Here is a 20,587-nt window from a genome sequence, read left to right as displayed (position 1 = left end):
GCTTGGATAAGGTGTTGTAGACCGTTGGATGCAATACAAGCTCTACAACACTACAAGTTTATTTTAATTTGTGCTCTATTTGATTGAAAGGATGAAAAAATGGATGAAAGGGAGAGGAGGAGAAACGGACAAGGCATTTTTAGGGAATGGAAGGTGTCTCCCTATATAGAATGGATAGTAAAAATGATAGATGGGATAATACATTTTTTGTTTGGTTGGAAGAAAAGTCAAGAGAATTTTTATATTAATTTTACCAATATACCTTTATTAATACAGCCAGGGCTTAACAAGCAAACTTTTGGAAAGGTTAAAAATGTAAATTAAATATTTGTTAGTTATAATCCTTCTCTCTCTGTTCTTCCACCATTTTTGGGCGGATATGAAAATACGAATGGATGAAGGATGTTTTATCCCTCTTTGTTTCTTACTTATCTTCCCTTCCTTCCAATAAAAAATGGAGCTCTCTCCTGTCCTTTCATACATCCCTCTCCAACCAAACGTACCATTAGGTTTTGTTTAATAATGGATTTTACTTCCATAGCGAAGCAAAACACATAAACGTATTATGTGACCTTTTCTACTATTTGAACTTTGTTTCCACAAAAAGAACAAAACCGAAAGCATTAATTGGTTATTTCGGTGTTATACCAACAATAATGCAACAATCAATATCCATAGTTTGAACCCAGATTAAAATACTAGATGCTACCTACTACGAGTATCTTTTTCATTACGAAGTCTGAAATAACTTTATATTTCTTCTCAAGACAAGACAGGTTTCATGATATTAATGTTTTATAACTCCATCGAAAAAAAATGTTTCGTGACGCTGAGAATGGAAAGAAGAGACTGGAAACAAAAAAAGTCAATCTGCTCAATTCTGCGAGAAAAACTTAATTGCGCCAATTGTATTAGTGGAAAGAAGAGATTGGAAACAAAAAAGTCAAGCTTCTCAATTCTGAGAGAAAAACTTCATTGGGCTGATTACCTCTTTTTTTTTTTTTTTTGATTTGGCATGGTTAGTGAGGTTAGAGAGTTAAAGGTTAAAGTGGGAGGGGAAAGATGCTGGTGGGTTTTGAACACAAGCCAAAGGCCTCAAACAATACATGTCCTGTTGCTGGGCTAGCACCAGACCTACTATTTGCGTTGATTACTAACTAACGAGTAGTGATAAGGTCCACTTTTACTTATGTGACAACATGATATACACATATAACAAAGTATTAAAGGTGTCGAGAATCCTTTCTCCAATTCTTCAGTAAGCAGACTTAGGAGGAATAGCCCTTGTGAAGTTTTTCAATCGAGTTTGAGGAGCAAGACAAATGAGGTTTTTAATAATCACAGCAAAACTATTTTAAACTTGTATGATAGGATTCATAAGACACCTTTTAGCTTCTCAGGATTGCATTTCTGTTCGACTCCAACTTAACAGAGATTGTGCATAGAGACTCATCCTCCAAATATGTGTGTGTGTATATATATATATATATGTATTGAATGAAATATCCATATTGTACAAAATCGTACTCTCATATCCCCTCGAGTCCTTTTATCACAAGTTGATAACAAAAGGATACTCATTCAATTATGAGAAGAAATTGGATATACTCATGAACAGGAAAATACTAGAAATAATAATATCGAGAGATTATCATACAACTATGTCGAAAATAAATTAATAATGGCTATGACAGAGGATAAAATGAAACATTAACACACCATATGAAGTCCTCCTAATGGGCATGAGGCAGTAAAAAGGCTTTCAATGTTCTTCAAACTTCAAATTCTATAACTAACTGAAATCGTCTTGCAAATGGTACAATTCAGCCATGGCCTAACATATCTATCACTCTAATTCACGCTTCTTTTAGGAGTTGATCCTTAATAAATCTATTGACAATCTCCAAAACACTACATTTCAGAACAATTTATGAAAATTTGTGCCTTTTTTTTTTTTGAATTTCTGTTCCATAAAGTTTGAGGTGTATTAACTAGCTATGAACGAACATGGTACAGAACTAATTCCCTGCATTCAACAACCTTCAGAAAGTACTTCAAGAAAACCAAATTTCCCCGCACAAAGAAATTCGTTTCTCCACCGGAAGAATAAGATTTTCACCGCCTTCGCAAACACAGTTTTTTCAAGTGTGTCTTCTGTGAAACCAAAGCACCCTGAATTGCTGCTATCCTACATGAATGTCCTGTAATCAATTGATATGTTGATGGCCTTTCCCATGGGACGACCCCAAAATCATCGTTATACTCTTCCATTCCCTCAATCAAGAACTGCCAGACGAAAGATCCAGCCCCAGACCCCTTTTTCTTTGCAGATTTGTATACGGCGTCAAAAACAGTTTTGTATAACCTGTCCCGCTGAGAAGGCTCAAAATCCTTGTTCAGGTTTGACAATCCGAATTCAGTAAACATGACAGGTTTCTTCAGTTTCTGGTCACCATCTTCAATGTGTGAAGCCATCCATTTGGAGATATATTTCAGCTTAACATTAAGTTTTTGCGCCTTTAACCTATCAAAAAGAGAAAGGAAAGTAATGGACTTTAGATCAACTGAAGAATCACGCAAAGACTCTGGGATATTTAATTTACAGTCACTGTGAAGTTGAACCAGAATATGGACCTCAAGAAGTCTTCTAACAAATTTCAAGAGGAGTTTGAATCGATTATTGAACAATAACCAAATGAAAAAGGTAAAATATAAAAACTTTTGTCAAGTTCTGTTCAGCGGGCAATATCATAAAGGTTTTTTCAAACAACCCCAAGTTTTTGCTTTCTTTCCTCAAATGAGATATATATACACCGCTTTGATTCACTAGATCTAATTGCAAATATTGGCATTATATGAAGTTCAACATTATCAAAAGCTTACCACTGATCAGGATATATATGAATTGAGGCAAAATCAATGGTTGAGATCTCATTGTTGCGAATAAAATCAGATCCAAGTCTGGATGCCCACTCTTCTGGGGGGTTGACTGTCAACCTTTTGGGATTTTTAGGGCCATAAAATCCTTCTAGGCCCAAAGTCAGTAAATGGTTCTTGTCAATTGATTTCACGAAAGTTGACATTTCTTCTATCCATTCCTGCAATTATATTCATACATTAATTCATACTTGGACAACATTGAACAAACAGAAGAAGAGAATCTCTCTCTCTTTCAATCATTGACTCTCCCTCTCCGAGTAAATCAAAGGGAAATGAGTCCTTTTGGAATGTACACAAACAAAAGGAATAAGAACAGATAAAGAAACAAAGAATTACATACGCATGCGCACAACCACATAGACATTAGAATCCTTGACTGATAAAACTGTTATTACAAGAAATTTAGTAAAATATAATTTATTCACAAGGGAAAAACTACGAATGAATAAATATATATATATATAAAGCAGCAAATGTGAGTTTGACAGGGACCAAGTCAAAAGTACTAGCTGCATGTTGAAGTAATTCAATGACTTTGATCTCATTTATGCGAGTTTTAACATAAAGGGCAGTCACCATACAGAACTACCAGAACTAAGCAACACTACTAGAATGGTACCCTGCCCCGGTTTGTATAGTGGAGATTAATTATTGTAATGCAGACATACCCCTTCACTCCACTGACATTTGATAGTGATAAAATATACAAAAGGTTCATTGAAGATTGGATAATAATACAAAGTCACTAATTGGACATATCACTAGCATCGTAACCAAAATCTAAAAGCTCTAGAAATATATGCTCTACTCGACTCAACAAAGCCTTTTCCCAACTACTTGGGGTCATGAATCCTATTTTTCCATTCTAGATTAAAAGTTCTGCAACTATATCTAGATTAGACTTCAGGAAGTTGAAAGGAATAAACAACTTACTTGGAGAGTATCGCCAGAAGGATCAGTAATGCAGCGGGGCTCGTTAATTAGCTCCCATGCAAAGATGGTTGGATCATTCCTATATTCAATTCCAGTGATAGTATTCTTCCTTGTCAGCACAGTCTGCAAAAAAGAAGTTTATTAAACTTCATGAAAGATGTTACAGCAATAACATTGTTTAAGAACTCAATAATAATATCATGAACTAAACTAGGAAAAAAAATATATACCGCGAACTATGCAGCAAACCAGGAAATATAAAGCCTTCTCATGATTTACGCTGCCAAGCCCAACATAGTTGGAAAGTATTTATTTATCACTTTGTTGGTAGGTTATTTGACACAAAATAATAATATAGAGCCTAAGCTTATTGTCAGAATCTTTGCATAGAAAAAAGAAAAAATTATTTTCAAAAAATTGGTGAATTTGTATTCTACTTATTTATTTTCTCTTGTTAGGTTATTTATTTTCTCTTTAGGGTGAGGGACGCGGTGGGGGGGTGGGGAGGGGAGTCGTCTCTCTTCTCCAACTCAAATCGAAGTGGATTTGTAGAAGCATTGGGTAATCTTTCTTAGAATTGGAATCTGTCACTGTGCCAAAGAATAAACACTGGATGTGGTAAAATTCACTGCTTCATGTCTTCAAGGTGACACCATAATCACAATCTGAATTTATCAGAATTCCAACAGTCATTCAAAAACAGGACATATATTCTTTATTTCATCTTGTTATTCATCATGTTTTTCTGCTCTTGCACGATGATCGAAGAATTTCTTCTTTTCCCGAGTTCTTGCATGATAGTTGAAGAATTTCTTCTAGCCTTAATCATGATAATCTGACTAGCGTCTTCTTTTTCTTGATCAAAATTTTATTTTTTAATACAAATGCTCCGATGGGTCATTAATAGAGTCTTTCAGTGGAAACTTATTCAATCCATTATGTTTTTACAGTTTAAACAACATTTAAACCAAGTCATTGTGCTTCCGAAAGTATTTGAATGGCCCTATTGTCTCCTTAAAATTGTCTTGCACAGAGGCATTTTAGAATTTTAACGTATGATCTCATAAGATCTGTTCATCATCATAAGAACTTTGGATCAAAGTACAGAGTTTAAATATAAAAAATGTATCATAACAGCCCATCAATGTCAGCCTTGAGATGGAAAAGAACTGTAATATTCTTAAACTTGAAAAGGAACACAAACGTCTAATTGATATGTAGATATATTTTAAGGCTCTCCAACAAGACTAAATCAAGTGAATTTCAATTTGACTATATAGTTATCTTTTAGTAAATCATCATCCTTGCCTTTTATCCCATATAGATGGGGGTCTACCACATGAATTCTCTTTTTCCATTCTTTCCTGTTACACATTGTCTTCTCTTAGATATAATTTTTTCAAATTGTTTCTAATTACTTCATCTCACGTAAGTTTTGCTCGGCCTCTTTGTCGCTTACCTACTACACAAACAACTCTTCCTCTTTTAATCGGTGCATCATCAGATCTACGTTGAATATGGTCATTCCACCAAAGTCTACTTTCCCTAATTTTATCATCTATAGACGCTACACCTAATATTCCCCTCACAAGCTCATTACTTATCTTTTTAAAACCTCCTCATTTCTGCTACATGAATGCGTTGTACTTGTGTCCTTTCCAAAGCCCAACACTCTGCTCCATACAGCATTGTATGGCGCAGAGTGTATGGAGCAGTTATCTTTTAGTAAATAACCTCAAAAATTAACATCGTAAAGATTTCTTATAGATTATAGAAAAGGGAAAACCAATGAGATATATAGATTACCTTGAGATAACTCTTGAAATAAAGACGGATGGATGGATCATAGAAGAATGAATCATTAGAAGAGCTTAAACCGATGCCCTCTTGCCATGCCCACTTGACATACTGAGTCTTTCCACCATATGCTTGCAAGTTATTAACCAAGCTCAGTAGCAGCCTGATTCCCTGTTGTCTAGCTTCTGCAATGACATGATCCAGTGCCTACCATACAATCCAGTCATTGAATTGAAAATTTCCAAAGCGGGAAAACAATGAGAAATGTTTATTTTTACTGAGATTTATCACCATATACGTGCCAATTTGGCCTTTTGGCACTTATTAAATTAGGCATGATAAAATCTACTTCAACAATCCATGGGCCACTGTTATGAATAAACATGAAAATAAAACAAACTTCAACAAAATATATATAAGATAACCAAACTACCAGCAATTTATGTACTACCATGCATATCGGAATTTAATGTAAATTCTACCAAACTACCAGCAACATATACCTGTCAACTTGATAGGTCAATATTCAACAGGGTTCAGTAAATTTTGTAATTTTACAGGATTTAAGATTGATCCAATAACAACAAAAGAAATATTGATCAACTCAGAAAATAGAAATAACAAAGTAAAGAAAATATGATAAGAAAATGCATATTAATGTTTCCAATTCAGATTCTTTTGAACTCTACATTGGCAGATTAGGATTAAAGAGCAGAACAAAACATCAGTTCCTCCAGGTTTGTTTCTGAGGGATCATCAATTCAAAAGCATTAGATTCAGAAGAGTGCTCCTAATTCCATTTCAACCATTAATGTGTAAGATGACCATTATCTGAAGCAGAAAGTTCAAACAAACATACAAATAGATATCTAAATCAATTTTTGTAAACATTATCTAAACTACAAAGCTGAACAAGTGTAAGATGAGCTATATCAAACTAATACAAGAATATGAACAGTTGGAAATTTTCTTATACCTTGAATACTTGCTCATCAAATCTACCAGGCGAAATCTGAAGGGCATGATAGGCACCATCATTGAAGGCCCAAGTTCGACAAACGGTGAGCCCCATCTTCGCACCGGCTTGCAGCATTGCTCTGACCCTGGGTCTGCTGTAACCCTCCACAGCTTGGTCCATCAGCCAGTAAGAATTCCACCCATTAATGTAGAAGGCTCTACCATCCACCATGAACTGAGTCCCATTCCTCTCCACAAAACCCATCTTTGGTTGCTCATCAAAATTGACCCACAAGTCCCCAAAAGACAGGTAAATGAAAGCAAGACATGAAGCAAAGCCAATTGTTGGGTAAAATAGCCCATTTCCTGATACCATTTTCCTTGCTGGTGACTTAACCATAAATCAAATAACAAACCCCACCACCCAAAACTAGAACTAGAAGTGATTCTTGAGTACCCTTTGGACTCCAAATCTAAGCAATAGTCAAAAACACAGAAACCCAGATTAGGGTTTTATACCCTTTAGATCTCTTTAGTCCTAAATCCAATGATAACAAGATCTTCAAGGACACCCAGATCCCTTTCCGTAAAGGGTACTCAAAATTACTTTAGAATACCACAGAACTTCAAGAATCATCAATTAAGCTCAGAACATCAAACACCCATACGAAACTTCACCATACATTTGTAACTCTGTTAGAGAGAGAAAGAGAGAGAGAGAGAGAGATAGAGAGAGGGGGATTTGTATTTTGCTAATCTGATAATGGGTTTTTGTAAAGGAATGTGAACCAATTAAGGTACAGCCAACTTGACCCTACTCAAATTTGACAAAAAAGAACGGTAAAACTTGAATAGGTTGAAGATGGTCGTGGAGGTGTTTGGTGGAATGTTGGTAGCTACCAGTGCCCAATTTGATCTGGGTTCATGTTTTTTCCGAGATTTTCTTCAAAATTTTCTTTTCCTTGGGTAAGATCTTCAACTTTGATATTGTACTGAACAGGCTCATTCAATACTCTTGTTCTTTATTTATTTTTTAATTATTTATTTTCATGTGGCCCTTTTGGCCATCTTAATACTGTACTAAGAGACCATTTAAGCTCTTTCTTTGGGCATAATATATAATTACTATTTGATCGAGCGTCATTGAAATAAAAGAGAACAAGACTTCAAAGTTTGACAATTTCTCTAAAGTCTAAACTTGGCCCGTGATTAACTCCAAACATATGCTACACCTCTACTTTTCTTTTTTCTTTCTTTTTTTGTGAATATTCCTTCCTTAAGCAGGAAAATAAATAAAAATTTAAAAGGTTCAACTTTACTATAATTATAAAATTAAAAACATAATTCAAAATTCATTAAATTGACAGTTGATAAAAAAATTCTTTCTTTCTTTTTTTTTTTAATTCAACTAAATAATGATGATTTTACCATAAATACTGTATCATTTTGGCTCAAATCCCACGTAGCTATCCCCTTATTTCTCTATTCAGTCACATTAAACATTGTCCGCTTCTGTTTTTCTTCTGTGAAAAAAATAAAAAATAAAAGGAGAAACAAGAAAAAATAAAATAAATTGACTGGCCCAAACCACAAAAGTCTTCACGTGATCACTTTATGAATGAAGGGCCATGTGGGCAGGTCCAGGAGGACGTGTTCTAGGCGTTAATTTGAAAAAAATAAAAAAATAAAAAAAACCTTAAGCAACATCCACTTGAAACACTATTAAATCAAGAATATGATATTTTTGTAATATTGTTATATGATATTGTATTCTCAATTTAACTGTCTACTTTGAATAGCGTTGGTCAAAGTTCAATGGGAGAGAATCTAAATCCCTTCCTCTCATATTACCTCTAAATATAATTTAGCAACTGTGCAAAATGTTTTGAGATCAACTTGATGTAATTTGAGGCCTAAAACGAATTTGTTAGACTAGGTCTTTTCATATTGATTATAGTATTAAGGTACTAATGATTTTTAATTAAAAAAATTCTCTTTACCTAACTTGCAAATTTCCGTGAAAGAGAGTCAACAAATTAAATAGTAAATGTTTCAACAAGTATTGGTGTGCAAATATAATTTAAAAATTAGAAGTCCAAAAGGTGTTTTAACAAGTATTTGAAGTAATTAAAATAAACTTAGTATAGATATATATATATATATTCATGAATTTTTTATGTTTGTGTATTGTATTAGTAATTATCAAATAAATACATCTGAAATTATTTATATTACCAAATAAATATATATGCTCTTGTATTGAAGAATACAAGTTTCTTATATATATATATATATATATATATATATATATATATAAGAAACTTGTATTCTTCAATACAAGAGCATATATATTTATTTGGTAATATAACTAATTTCTTAATATATATATATATATATATATATATAATTAATATAAAAGAAACTTGTGTGGACCAATACAAAAGCATATGTTTATTTGGTAATTAATACAATACACAAATTATAAATAATTTATTAAAATATGTATCTATATATATATAACTAATATAAAAGAAACTTGAATGGACCAATAAAAGAGCATGTGTATTTTTTTTTTTCCAATCCAATTATGTGTGTATGTGAACACAAAATACTTTCTCTCCCACCTCTCTCTAACTTTCTCTCTCTATCCAACCTTAGTCTTATTCCCTACGTGCCTCCTGCTCCCTTCTATGGGAGCGGGGAGCAAATAGCTGTTTCCCATTACTACAATAAACTCGGTGTGTTTCAATAAGTGCATGTGGGTATTTTTTATGCCCTTTTTTGTTTTTGTTTGGCTAGATCTGTTCCTATTAGGTTTGTTTTCAGCTCACATGAGCAAATCTGTTATTTTTCTCTTGCTAGATCTCCAATCTAGGTCTTGTCCCGCCTAAGGATGGCAATGGGGCGGGGCGGGGATCTCATTCCTCATCCCCATCCCTGCTGAATTTTTCAATCTCCATCCCCGCCTCCATCCCAGCTTAAAATTTCACCACCACCCCCATACCCGCCCTCGCCCCCGACCTCTTATCCCCATCCCCGGCCCCAGTTTCGATTAACATATATTATTTTTTTAAAAAAACATAATTTTTCTTATTTTCATATATATAATAAATCTAATTTAGTAATAAATTATTAAATGTAAGGGTACATTAGTAATTTAATACTTAATCGGGGCGGGGCGGGTTTACCCCATCCCCGCCCCCGTCCTCGACCCCGGCGGGTTTTCAAAATTTACTCCCATTCCCATCCCCGTTTACATAAAAGGGTCCCCATAACTGCTATAAACGGGGCGGGGCAGGGCGGGGACCCGATGGGGATGGGAAATTTGCCATCCTTAGTACTTCTGCCCAGATTTGATTTTTTTTCTCCTTAATTTGATCTTGTGCGAAGTTTTAGATGTCGGAGTACCTTGTGGTTGTAGCTTTGGAGCTGTTGCCTTACTGATGGCTAGGTCTTTGGATTACTTCTGTTGCTGCGTTTCTCCCATGGTGGTTCCATTGCAGAATTTTAGGCTCTATTTTCTTCACATATTTGGAGCCTATTTTTCATTTTATTGTTTTGTTTCATGATTTATATGTCTTTTTTGGCTTTACTTTTTGTCTTTGTACTACAGTTAGCTTGGCCGCCTTTATGCTTTTGAAATGACCAAAAAACAAAAAAAAAAAATACAATAAACAAGCATAAATAATTTATTAATATATAATCTATATAACTAATATAAAAGAAACTAGTATGGACCAATGCAAGAGCAATTTTTTTGGTAATTAATAAGTATAATATTGCATAAATAATTTAGGAAAAGGAGTATATAACTAATATTATGATAAAGGAGGCCTCTTCTTCTATTGAAGCCTTAGGTACGTCCTCCTATTGACTTGTTTCGCCTCTTCTTCTATCAATTATGGTTGAGTTGTTCATGTAAGGCTACAACTTTTGCTTTCATGATTGTACTTTGTCAGATGAAAATGTTTGCATCCAAAAACAATATATATTGAAATATATATTATATATATATATATATATATATATATATATATATATATGTATTATATTCTATTTCCTACTTCATTCTTTCCTTTTATATATATATTTTCCCTTTCATTCCTTCTTGATTTATTCATTTTGTTTTCCTTCTTTTTTTCCTTAATTTATTCATTTTGTCAACTTTATTTCCTACATATTGTGTATCAATACAAAGTAAACATATCAATAAATAATAAGAGAAATGTAACTTGAGTGGCTCTTGATCCATGGATGTAGACCTTAGTGCCGAACTATAAATATGTTGTGTTATATTTCTCTCTTCTATCTTCTTATTTTACATCTTATATTTCCGCATCATAAATTTAACATGGTTTGTTTGTTTTCCCCGTCACGCGTAGACACTCCTCCGAGTAGATCTCACTAGCGCTACAAGCGCTCCTCCTTCACCGACGGTAGTTAACGCTCCAAAGCCTTGTTCCGACCACTTCCCCAGCTTTGTTCCGGCCATTTCCCCCGCTTTGTTTCAGTATTTCTCGACTTTGTTCCAACTATTCCCGGCTTAGTTCCGACCTTTTATTGACTTTATTCTGGATCTTTTTCATTTCTTAGATGGATTACCTGAAAGTCTCCCAGTGTTGCTCCGGCCCATTTCTCAACTTTGCTCCGACCCATTTTCTCGGCGTTGTTCCGGCCTTTTGGATGTTTTTCGCTCCACCACCGTTTTCTTTTATTTCCTCCTTGATTTACTCCTTTTGTTTCATTTCTTTCCTCCTTGATTTATTCCTTTTTGTCAATTTTATTTCCTATATATTGTGTGTCAACACAATATAAACATATTAAAAAATAATAAGAGAAATATAGCATAAGTGGTTCTTGATCCACGAATGTAGGCCTTATTGCCTAACCACGTATATAATGTATTATTTTTCTTTCTTCCATGTTTCTATTTTACATCTTATATTTCCGCATAATAAATTTAACAATATATACTACGGTTATAAGTTATTATATAATAGTAAATTATAACTTCATATGTGCATAGTGATATATATTTGTTTTAAAAAAAATATAGATGTGGGCAAAATAGATTGGAGCTTACTGTGTGTCATAAATTTCTACCTATAAGGTATATATATATATATATAGACAAAGAACCAATGCTATTGAAGAGTGTTTCACTTTAAAAAAAACATATATACTAATTAACTATAACATCATGTAGTTAGCTATATAACATCATGTAGTTAGCTCTATAACATCATGTTGATAATGACTTGTGTTTTTTTTGTTGTGTGAAATATGACATATAACACGTATGTCTAAATTTGGAATACTCACATAAATTGCATCACCTACAAATTGATTGTTTTGCTGTTTTGCTGTTTTGCCTGTCTTATGAACCTTCAGTTCTACCAATAACCCCAACACTAATCAATGTGTTGGCCCAAAAGCTTTCGTGATGCCTATATATGGGACCATGTTTGGGGCCACATGAAATTATCGGGGCCCAACATTTCGGTTAAAGTTTGTTAGCTTTCGAAGTGTGTGTGTGTGTATTCTAAATACAAAACCAAATAAGATAATGATGCTTAACTAGGACTCGTTAGAAGTTACTATTGTAACCAAAAAATAAAAAAACCTATTATACTAGCTGGCATAAAACACTTTTTAACTTGTTTGGTCATACACTTTTATTACTAATTTTACAATAATATCTTTTAATAGAGTGTTGTTATATTTGATAATAGTAACACATTTTTTTTTTTTCGTCTTCTTTACAAGAAAAAGACAATTAGAGTGCAATAATTCATTTGTGGTCACCAAACACACTTAAAAACAAAATTTTGAAATAAAAATACTTTTTTAAATGGCTCAGCAATTTGCTACTACTACCAAACTAAGAATAAATTGCTGAATAATAATTGTCCTACTTGATAATAAATATGTGAAGAGTAATGGATTTTCATAATAGGAATGAGTAAGATTAATAATATTGATTGTCTTGGTTGTCTTAAACCATTTGTCTTAAAGAATGATGATGATGTATGAATTCATTATTAATTTGTATAAATAAATCAACAAAACCACCACAAAATACCAAAGAAGTAAGAGCCACCGACAGCGGGTATGGAGGCATTATTGGCTATTGCCGACAAAATATATTAAGCGTGACCACCACCAATATTCCAGATCAAGTAATGAAAAGGACTGAACATTAGATTATGAAATTGATACATGATTTGTTGGTTAAGGTACCTTCCAATGCATTATTTCTTTAACCATTTATCACAAATGGATTTTATTATATTCTTTCTCATGAATAGTTGTAATGAATTATTCGAATACTTTTTGATAAATTATTTATAAAAAATACTGGAGCTACTCTTTTTCACTTGATTTGATCTTGTGTGGGTTTGGGTGGTTTTTTCCTGTCTGAGATACCTCGTGGATGTAACTTTGGAGTTGTTGCCTTGATGATGGCCAGACTTTTGGGTCACTCCTGTTACTACTCTTCTCCTTTGGTGATTTTCATTCTTAAAATTTTACTCTTGTTCTCAATAAATTTAGAGTATGTTTTTCATTTTTTCTTATTTTGCTTCAAGATTTGTATGCCTAACTTAACTTTTGCCTTTGTATTATCATTGATGACTTGGCCTTTGCGCGTTTGTAATGATAAATAAAATAAAATAAATAAATAGAGTGACTAACAAGAGCCGCATTTAAAATAATAATAATAATAAGGATAGTACTTATCTTAAATGTTTTATCTTAATCATTAATTGTCACGTGAGTCAATTTTTGCTATTTTAAATTTTATATATTTTTTTATTACATGTTATGTTTGGGAGTACCGAATTCAAATCATTAATTCTGTGTTTCCAAATATATCTTATGTTATGTTTGACGACTATCATCCTAAATCTAAATCACTGATTCCGTATCCCAAATATAATATTAGTGCATTTGAGATGAGTTTATTTTCAACATTTCAGTTACCACTAAAGTATAGTGTGTCTATTATTCATGACATTTTCTATTTGATTATCAATTAGCAACTATGATTGTGACCTGTCTCTCCCTCATAATCAAAATAGAAAATCTTGGGTTGTTAGGACTTCCCCAAATAAGGTCAAAAGTTGAAAACCAATTGATTTGATTAAAAAAAAAAAAAATTGACATGAAAACGAATTCGTAAACAATATGTATATATATTTAAAGAACTAGGAAGAAGGTCCAAGTTATATTACATAGAATGATTATATTTCAAACACTTTTTTATCCACTAAAGTAGTGTTTCTGTTCTTTTAAGTTGAGAGAGATTGACCGTAGAAGAATGTAGGATGCTGCTTTCTAGCCCTTCTTTCTTTCTTTATGCAGTTTTTGTTGTCTTCACAATCAAGTGAGACAAATTGGAAGACTTTTGATTAGAACCTCATTTTTTTACACACCTCTCAAGTTTTTCTTTATACGATCAGAACCTTTAAATATTAAACAATTTGTACCTAATTTGTCAATACTTGGTGCAACCTTATATGTTTACATGTCACAAAGAATCAAATCCCCTCCTGTGCAAAGTGAAGATGGTAATGGACCTTCCTCCAATTAAGCAAAAAATCTCTCCACGGGATTCCCCGTCACTTCTCTCCACCGGATTCGTCGCTTCCATGATTTTAGGACCGTCAATGTGAAACATTTTGTAGAATTAGACTTTTTCTTGTACAGTTTTCAATTTTCAATTTTTTGAAAACAAAAAAATGGTTAAAATTCCATTCTTCCATTAGACATTAGAGTTGACGCTATTTATAGAAGAAAGTTTACAACACATTTGAAAATAGCCTAAACTCTAGGAGTGACAAACGGCTTAATTAATTCTATAAAATGTTTCACCACTCTAAAATCATGTAGATGGGAAAATTTGCTAGAGTGGTTTGACCTTGACTGAAGAAAGACATATTATTATCTATATATATATATATATATACACACGAAAACAGCAAGACACAATGTGCTCCATTATCAATATCAAGTAACAAAAAGTACCCAAAAAAGGAAGTTTCAGAACTGAATAAAAAACGATATTCTTTTTCTTATTGGGAAGTGAATCAAAAGCATATCCAAAAGATACAAACACCATAGACTCAGATCTGCTCATCTTCTCCAATTGGCACTACTTCACAGCACAGAAACAAAAATAACCAGCTCAGGAAACCTGTAATTCTCAACCATTTCAATCCCAATTCATCCATTAAAGAATACAGAAATCAAATTACATTTCTTATTCAAACTAATCATATTTCTCCCTCCAAGAATAAACCAAAAAGAAGACCCAAGAAAGTGACAAAATGAAATCACCAACAAATTGCCTTGGCCAATCATGAGCCAAATCTTCAAGCCTCCTCTCAAAGAAAACCCTCCACAGTGCCATTGAAACATGGAGGAGGACACATCCTTTCGCGAAAAAGATCTGAAACTCAATGTCGTTAACAAAAGCCACCATAAACAGCAGAAACCCAATTACAAATAGAAGCAAACCCACGAATGAATCCGAGATTTGTATCAGCAACTGATCGTGTGGCGTCGATCCCAACAGCTTCCTAGCTGTTTCAATGCCATGACCAAACACTGAGATTTCATTCAGATAGAACATTATCAGAGCACCACATGTTAGAGCTATACTTGAATGGAGAATGCAGATTATGAAGAACCCGGATGACCTCATCGATCTAAAACAAGATTTTTCAGCTGAATTTCCAACTATTTCATGGAATATACAATGTCTGACAACAAAATTTACATTCTTGATGACTCAAAGTTGGGAGTGAAAGTGAAGACCTAATAGAAATTTAACAGTTTATAGGGTGACTTTAATGATCTAACATTGGGATTGGGTTATGCAAATTTGACCCGAATAACAGGGTAATCATCACTCTTTTTCATCCTCAAAACCATTGAGATTCAACAATTTATGAGGTGTACCAATAGTGGACAATGCGAGTTGATAAAACCCTTGAATCATTTAGAGTTTCGATGTGTGTATATATATATATATATATACAAGATATATAGGTAGAGATAGAGGAAGGATCTGATCTGGAATTAAGATCAGAGATGTGGAAGCCATAATCCTATAATAGAGGTTCACGTGAGGGAGGGAATACGTATAGAGAGGCGTGCAGTTGAAGTTGGATTGGAAGGTTTTGTCGGTTAGAGACCGGAGGGAGTTCGTTGCCCAAAGTGTTACAAGGGTTAGGCCACTCTGCTTGTTTGGATGGAAAATCAATTCCAGAGGGACTTTCCAGGAAAATTTGACTTTCCAGAAAGATGGTATTATGGTGACAATATTTTCAGTAGAAATTGAAACGAAGCTGGGGTGGGTATTAATTTATGTTCCTTTTTAGACTTGGGGCTGATTAAAAGGAGAAAGATTTGCAAACCTCTTCGAAAATCACAAAGCCTTATAATAATCTTATAACCCCCAAAGCCTTGTAATCTTTATGCTTTCCCGAAGGACCATCACTTCAGCGACCCCAGCATTATCAACATTGTGGATAAAGAAGGAAGCTAATGGTCTATCATCATACTTAACTTTCTGACAATTAACCCCCACCCATTCATTTGTAGAAGAAAGATGAGCAGCATCAAAATTAAACTTAAGCATACCAATTGCCGGAGATACCCATGAAGACGACACAGCCAGAGAGGAAACATCAACAATGTCAATGGCTTGGTGTTGCCTCTGACCATCATTAAATTCAAAAAATAAATAAATAAATAAATAAGTAAAAAAATAAAAAAATTCATCTTGTTGAGCACCCATTCATTCCTGCACTTTCATAATCTGCGACAAACAAAGGCAGCTAAACTCAAATGCACATCACCCCTTTTCATCAATTTCCACATATCACACAGACTTGAGCCCACCTCTGTTTCCACCACATCCTATCAGTAGAATCGAAACTCAACCTTAAAGGCCATATCTTCCACACCAGTTTAGCAATCGGAGGTCTGCACAAGCTGGAACCTTCACCATGAAAGCTAATTGATATACCATTCTAATTAGGACCCCAAACAATCTGATCCTCCCCTGCAGATTCTCTCAAAGGTAACTTCAATATAAGCTCAACATCTCTGCAATTAAAAGTCTCCTTTACAAGATTTTCATTCCATAAGTGGAAGAAATATTTATCAGATCCACCACTCTTTGAACTGGTAGAGATCTATTTACAGGTAACCAATCATCCTTCCAAACATCAAGTCTTTTTCTTCTTGAACTTATTTCCTCCCCATTTTTTTTTACTTTTCAAGTCTTCTTCATTGTCCAAAAGTAACTAATGAATAAAGCCCTCTTCCCTTTAATGATTTAATCAGTAAATCATTTAATACCCTCACAAATAAAGCATTAAAGCTAAAGAGGTCTTCTGTGATGCCTTTTCAGGTTTGACAAGAAATCCTTGTTCAGGTTTGACAATCCGAATTCAGTAAACATGACAGGTTTCTTCAGTTGCTGGTCACCATCTTCAATGTGCGAAGCCATCCATTTGGAGATATATTTCAGCTTAACATTAAGTTTTTACGCCTTTAACCTATCAAAAAGAGAAAGGAAAATAATGGACTTTAGATCAACTGAAGAATTGTTGAGATTTGATCTCTTATAGTACAGCTGTATGATTGCATTATTTTTTCCCTGATTTAGGGCTAATTGGTAGGTAATTAGTTACCTATTTTAGCTAGGTTCTGTTCTATAAATTGGATGTAACACCATCAATGAAAAAGATAATATAATTTCAACCCTTATATTTTTTTTTCTCTGAATTGAAACAAGAATCGGGCAAAGACTCTGGGATATTTAATTTGCAGTCACTATGAAGTTGAACCAGAACATGGACCTCAAGAAGTCTTCTAACAAATTTCCAGAGAAGTTTGAATCGATTATTGAACAATAACCAAATGACAGAGGGAAAATATAAAAACTTTTGTCAAGTTCTGTTCAACGGGCACTATCTTAAAGGTTTTTTCAAACAACCCCAAGTTTTTGCTTTCTTTCCTCAAATGAGATATATGTACACCACTATTTTTCACTAGATCTAATTGCAAATATTGGCATTATATGAAGTACAACATTTTCAAAAGCTTACCACTGGTCAGGATATATATGAATTGAGGCAAAAGCAATGGTTGAGATCTCATTGTTGCGAATAAAATCAGATCCAAGTCTGGATGCAATTGCTTCTGAGGTGTTGACTGTCAACCTTTTGGGATTTTTAGGGCCATAAAATCCTTCTAGGCCCAAAGTCAGTAAATGGTTCTTGTCAATTGATTTCACGAAAGTTGACATTTCTTCTATCCATTCCTGCAATTATATTCATACATAAATTCATACTTGGACAACATTGAAAGAAGATAATCTCTCTCTTTCAATCATTGACTCTCCCTCTCCGAGTAAATCAAAGGTAAATGAGTCTTTTTGGAATGTACCCAAACAAAAGGAACAAGAACAGATAAAGAAACAAAGAATTACATATGCATGCGCACAACCACACAGATATTAGAATCCTTGACTGATAAAACTGTTATTACAAGAAATTTAGTAAAATATAATTTATTCACAAGGGAAAAACCACATTTAAATATATATATATATATATAGCAGCAAATGTGAGCTTGACAGGGACCGTGTCAAAAGTACTAGCTCCATGTTGAAGTACTTCAATGACTTTGACCTCATTTATGCAAGTATTAACATAAAGGGCAGTCACCATACAGAACTACCAGAACTAAGCAACACTACTAGAATGGTACCCTACCCTGGTTTGTATAGTGGAGATTAATGATTGTAATGCAGACATACACCTTCACTCTACTGACATTTGATAGTGATAAAAAATGTGAAAGGTTCATTGAAGATTGGCTAATAATACGAAGTCACTAGTTGGACATATCACTAGCATCTTGACCAAAATCTAAAAGCTCTGCAAATACATGCTCTACTCAACTCCACAAAGCCTATTCACAACTACTTGAGGTCATGAATCCTATTTTTCCATTCTAGGTTAAAAGCTCTACAACTATATCTATATTACACTTCAGGAAGTTGAAAGGAATAAACATCTTACATGGAGGGTATCGCCTGAAGGATCAGTAATACAGCGGGGCTCGTTAATTAACTCCCATGCAAAGATAGTTGGATCATTCCTAGATTCAATTCTAGTGATAGTATATTCTTCCTTGTCAGCACAGTCTGCAAAAAGAAGTTTATTTAATAGCAATAACATTGTTTAAGAACTCAATAATAATATCATGAACTAAACTAGGAAAAAATATATATACAGTGAACTCCGCAGCAAACCAAGAAATATAAAGCCTTCTCATGATTTACGCTGCCAAGCCCAACATAGTTGGAAAGTATTTATTTATCACTTTGTTGGTAGGTTATTTGACACAAAATAATAATAATAATAATAATAATAATAATAATAATAATATAGAGCCTAAGCTTATTGTCAGAATCTTTGCATAGAAAAAAGGAAAAGAAAAAATTATTTTCAAAAAATTAGTGAACCTGTATTCTACTTATTTATTTTATCTTGTTAGGTTATTTATTTTTTCTTTAGGGTGAGAGGCGGGGTGGGGTGGAAGTGGGACTGTGGAAGGTCTCTCTTCTCCAACTCAAATTGAAGTGGATTTGTAGAAGCATTGGGTAATCTTTCTTAGAATTGGAATCTGTCACTGTGCCAAAGAATAAACATTGGGTGTGGTAAGATTCACTGCTTCATGTCTTAAAGGTGACACCTGACACCATAATCACAATCTGAATTTATCAGAATTCCAACAGTCATGCAAAAACAGGACATATATTCTTTATTTCATCTTGTTAATCATCATGTTTTTCTGTTCTTGCATGATGATTGAAGAATTTTTTCTTGTCCCAAGTTCTTGCATGATAGTTGAAGAATTTCTTCTAGCCATTGATCATGATAATCTGACTGGTGTCTTCTTTTTCTCGATCAAAATTTTATGTTTTATTACAAATGCTCCGATGGGTCATTAATAGAGTCTTTCAGTGGAAACTTATTCAATCCATTATGCTTTTACAGTCTACACAACATTTAAATCAAGTCATTGTGCTTCTGAAAGCATTTGAATGGCCTTATTGTCTCTTAAAATTGTCTTGCATAGAGGCATTTTAGAATTTTAATGTATGATCTCATAAGATTTGTTCATCATCATAAGAACTTCGGAGCAAAGTACAAAGTTTAAATACAAAAAATGTATCATAACAGCCCATCAATGTCAGCCTTGAGATGGAAAAGAACTGTAATATTCTTAAACTTGAAAAGGAACACAAAAGTGTAATTGATATGTAGATATATTTTAAGGCTCTCCAACAAGACTAAACCAAGTGAATTTCAATTTGACTATATAGTTATCTTTTAGTAAATCATCATCATCATCATCTTTTATACCATATAGATGGGGTCAGCCATCTATATACATTGTCTTCTCTTAGATATAATTTTTTGAAATTGTTTCTAATTACTTCATCTCACGAAAGTTTTGCTCAGCCTCTTTGTTGCTTACCTTCTAAGCAAACAACTCTTCCCCTTGGTGCATCATCTACCTTGAATATCGTCATACCACCAAAGTCTACGTTTCCTAATTTTATCATCTATAGACGCTATACCTAATGTTCCCCTCACATGCTCATTACTTATCTTTTTAAGTTACTCATACTATCCACTGTAACCTCCTCATTTCTGCTACATGAATGCGTTGTACTCATGTCCTTTTCAAAGCCCAACACTTTGCTCCATACAGCATTGTATGTATGGCGCAAAGTGTATGGAGCAGTTATCTTTTAGTAAATAACCTCAAAAATTAACATCGTTAAGATTTCTTATGGAATATAGAAAAGAGAAAACCAATGCGATATATATATTACCTTGAGATAACTCTTGAAATAAAGACGGATAAATGG

At 33.6% G+C, this 20,587-nt stretch overlaps 2 protein-coding genes and 1 pseudogene across 2 annotated transcripts; all 3 read right to left on the bottom strand.

Moving 5' to 3' along the window:
- Nucleotides 1–1,611: 1,611 nt before the first annotated feature.
- On the bottom strand, nt 1,612–7,645 carry LOC132307239 (mannan endo-1,4-beta-mannosidase 2-like). The gene is made up of 5 exons (XM_059804948.1): nt 6,647–7,645; nt 5,680–5,877; nt 3,874–3,996; nt 2,884–3,098; nt 1,612–2,524 (listed from the first exon to the last, which is right to left on the bottom strand). Exons 1-5 carry the CDS (start codon nt 7,025–7,027, stop codon nt 2,116–2,118), a joined length of 1,326 nt encoding a protein of 441 aa, XP_059660931.1. The 5' UTR covers nt 7,028–7,645; the 3' UTR covers nt 1,612–2,115.
- Nucleotides 7,646–14,755: 7,110 nt separating this feature from the next.
- LOC132307240 (uncharacterized) lies at nt 14,756–15,332 on the bottom strand. Its single transcript, XM_059804950.1, has one exon. The coding sequence runs from the start codon at nt 15,329–15,331 to the stop codon at nt 14,897–14,899; it is 435 nt and encodes a 144-aa protein (XP_059660933.1). The 5' UTR covers nt 15,332; the 3' UTR covers nt 14,756–14,896.
- A 1,685-nt stretch (nt 15,333–17,017) lies between these two features.
- Nucleotides 17,018–20,278, bottom strand: LOC132309590 (mannan endo-1,4-beta-mannosidase 2-like; annotated as a pseudogene).
- Nucleotides 20,279–20,587: the final 309 nt, after the last annotated feature.

Source organism: Cornus florida, unplaced genomic scaffold (assembly GCF_030987335.1).
Source record: "Cornus florida cultivar Cherokee Brave unplaced genomic scaffold, ASM3098733v1 CherokeeBrave_3.0.0_Hap2_Chr05, whole genome shotgun sequence".
Lineage (NCBI taxonomy): Eukaryota > Viridiplantae > Streptophyta > Magnoliopsida > Cornales > Cornaceae > Cornus > Cornus florida.
Note: the sequence above shows the minus strand (reverse complement) of the source record. Positions and strands in the feature narration are given on the sequence as shown.

Excerpts from the sequence above, each read along its gene's own strand:
- LOC132307240 (XM_059804950.1), bottom strand. The coding sequence starts at position 15,331 with ATGAGGTCATCCGGGTTCTTCATAATCTGCATTCTCCATTCAAGTATA.
- LOC132307239 (XM_059804948.1), bottom strand. The coding sequence starts at position 7,027 with ATGGTTAAGTCACCAGCAAGGAAAATGGTATCAGGAAATGGGCTATTT. Across the intron at positions 3,099-3,873 it reads CTTCTGGCGATACTCTCCAA|GAATGGATAGAAGAAATGTC; the intron begins GTAAGTTGTTTA and ends ATATAATTGCAG. Across the intron at positions 2,525-2,883 it reads CATATATATCCTGATCAGTG|GTTAAAGGCGCAAAAACTTA; the intron begins GTAAGCTTTTGA and ends TCTTTTTGATAG.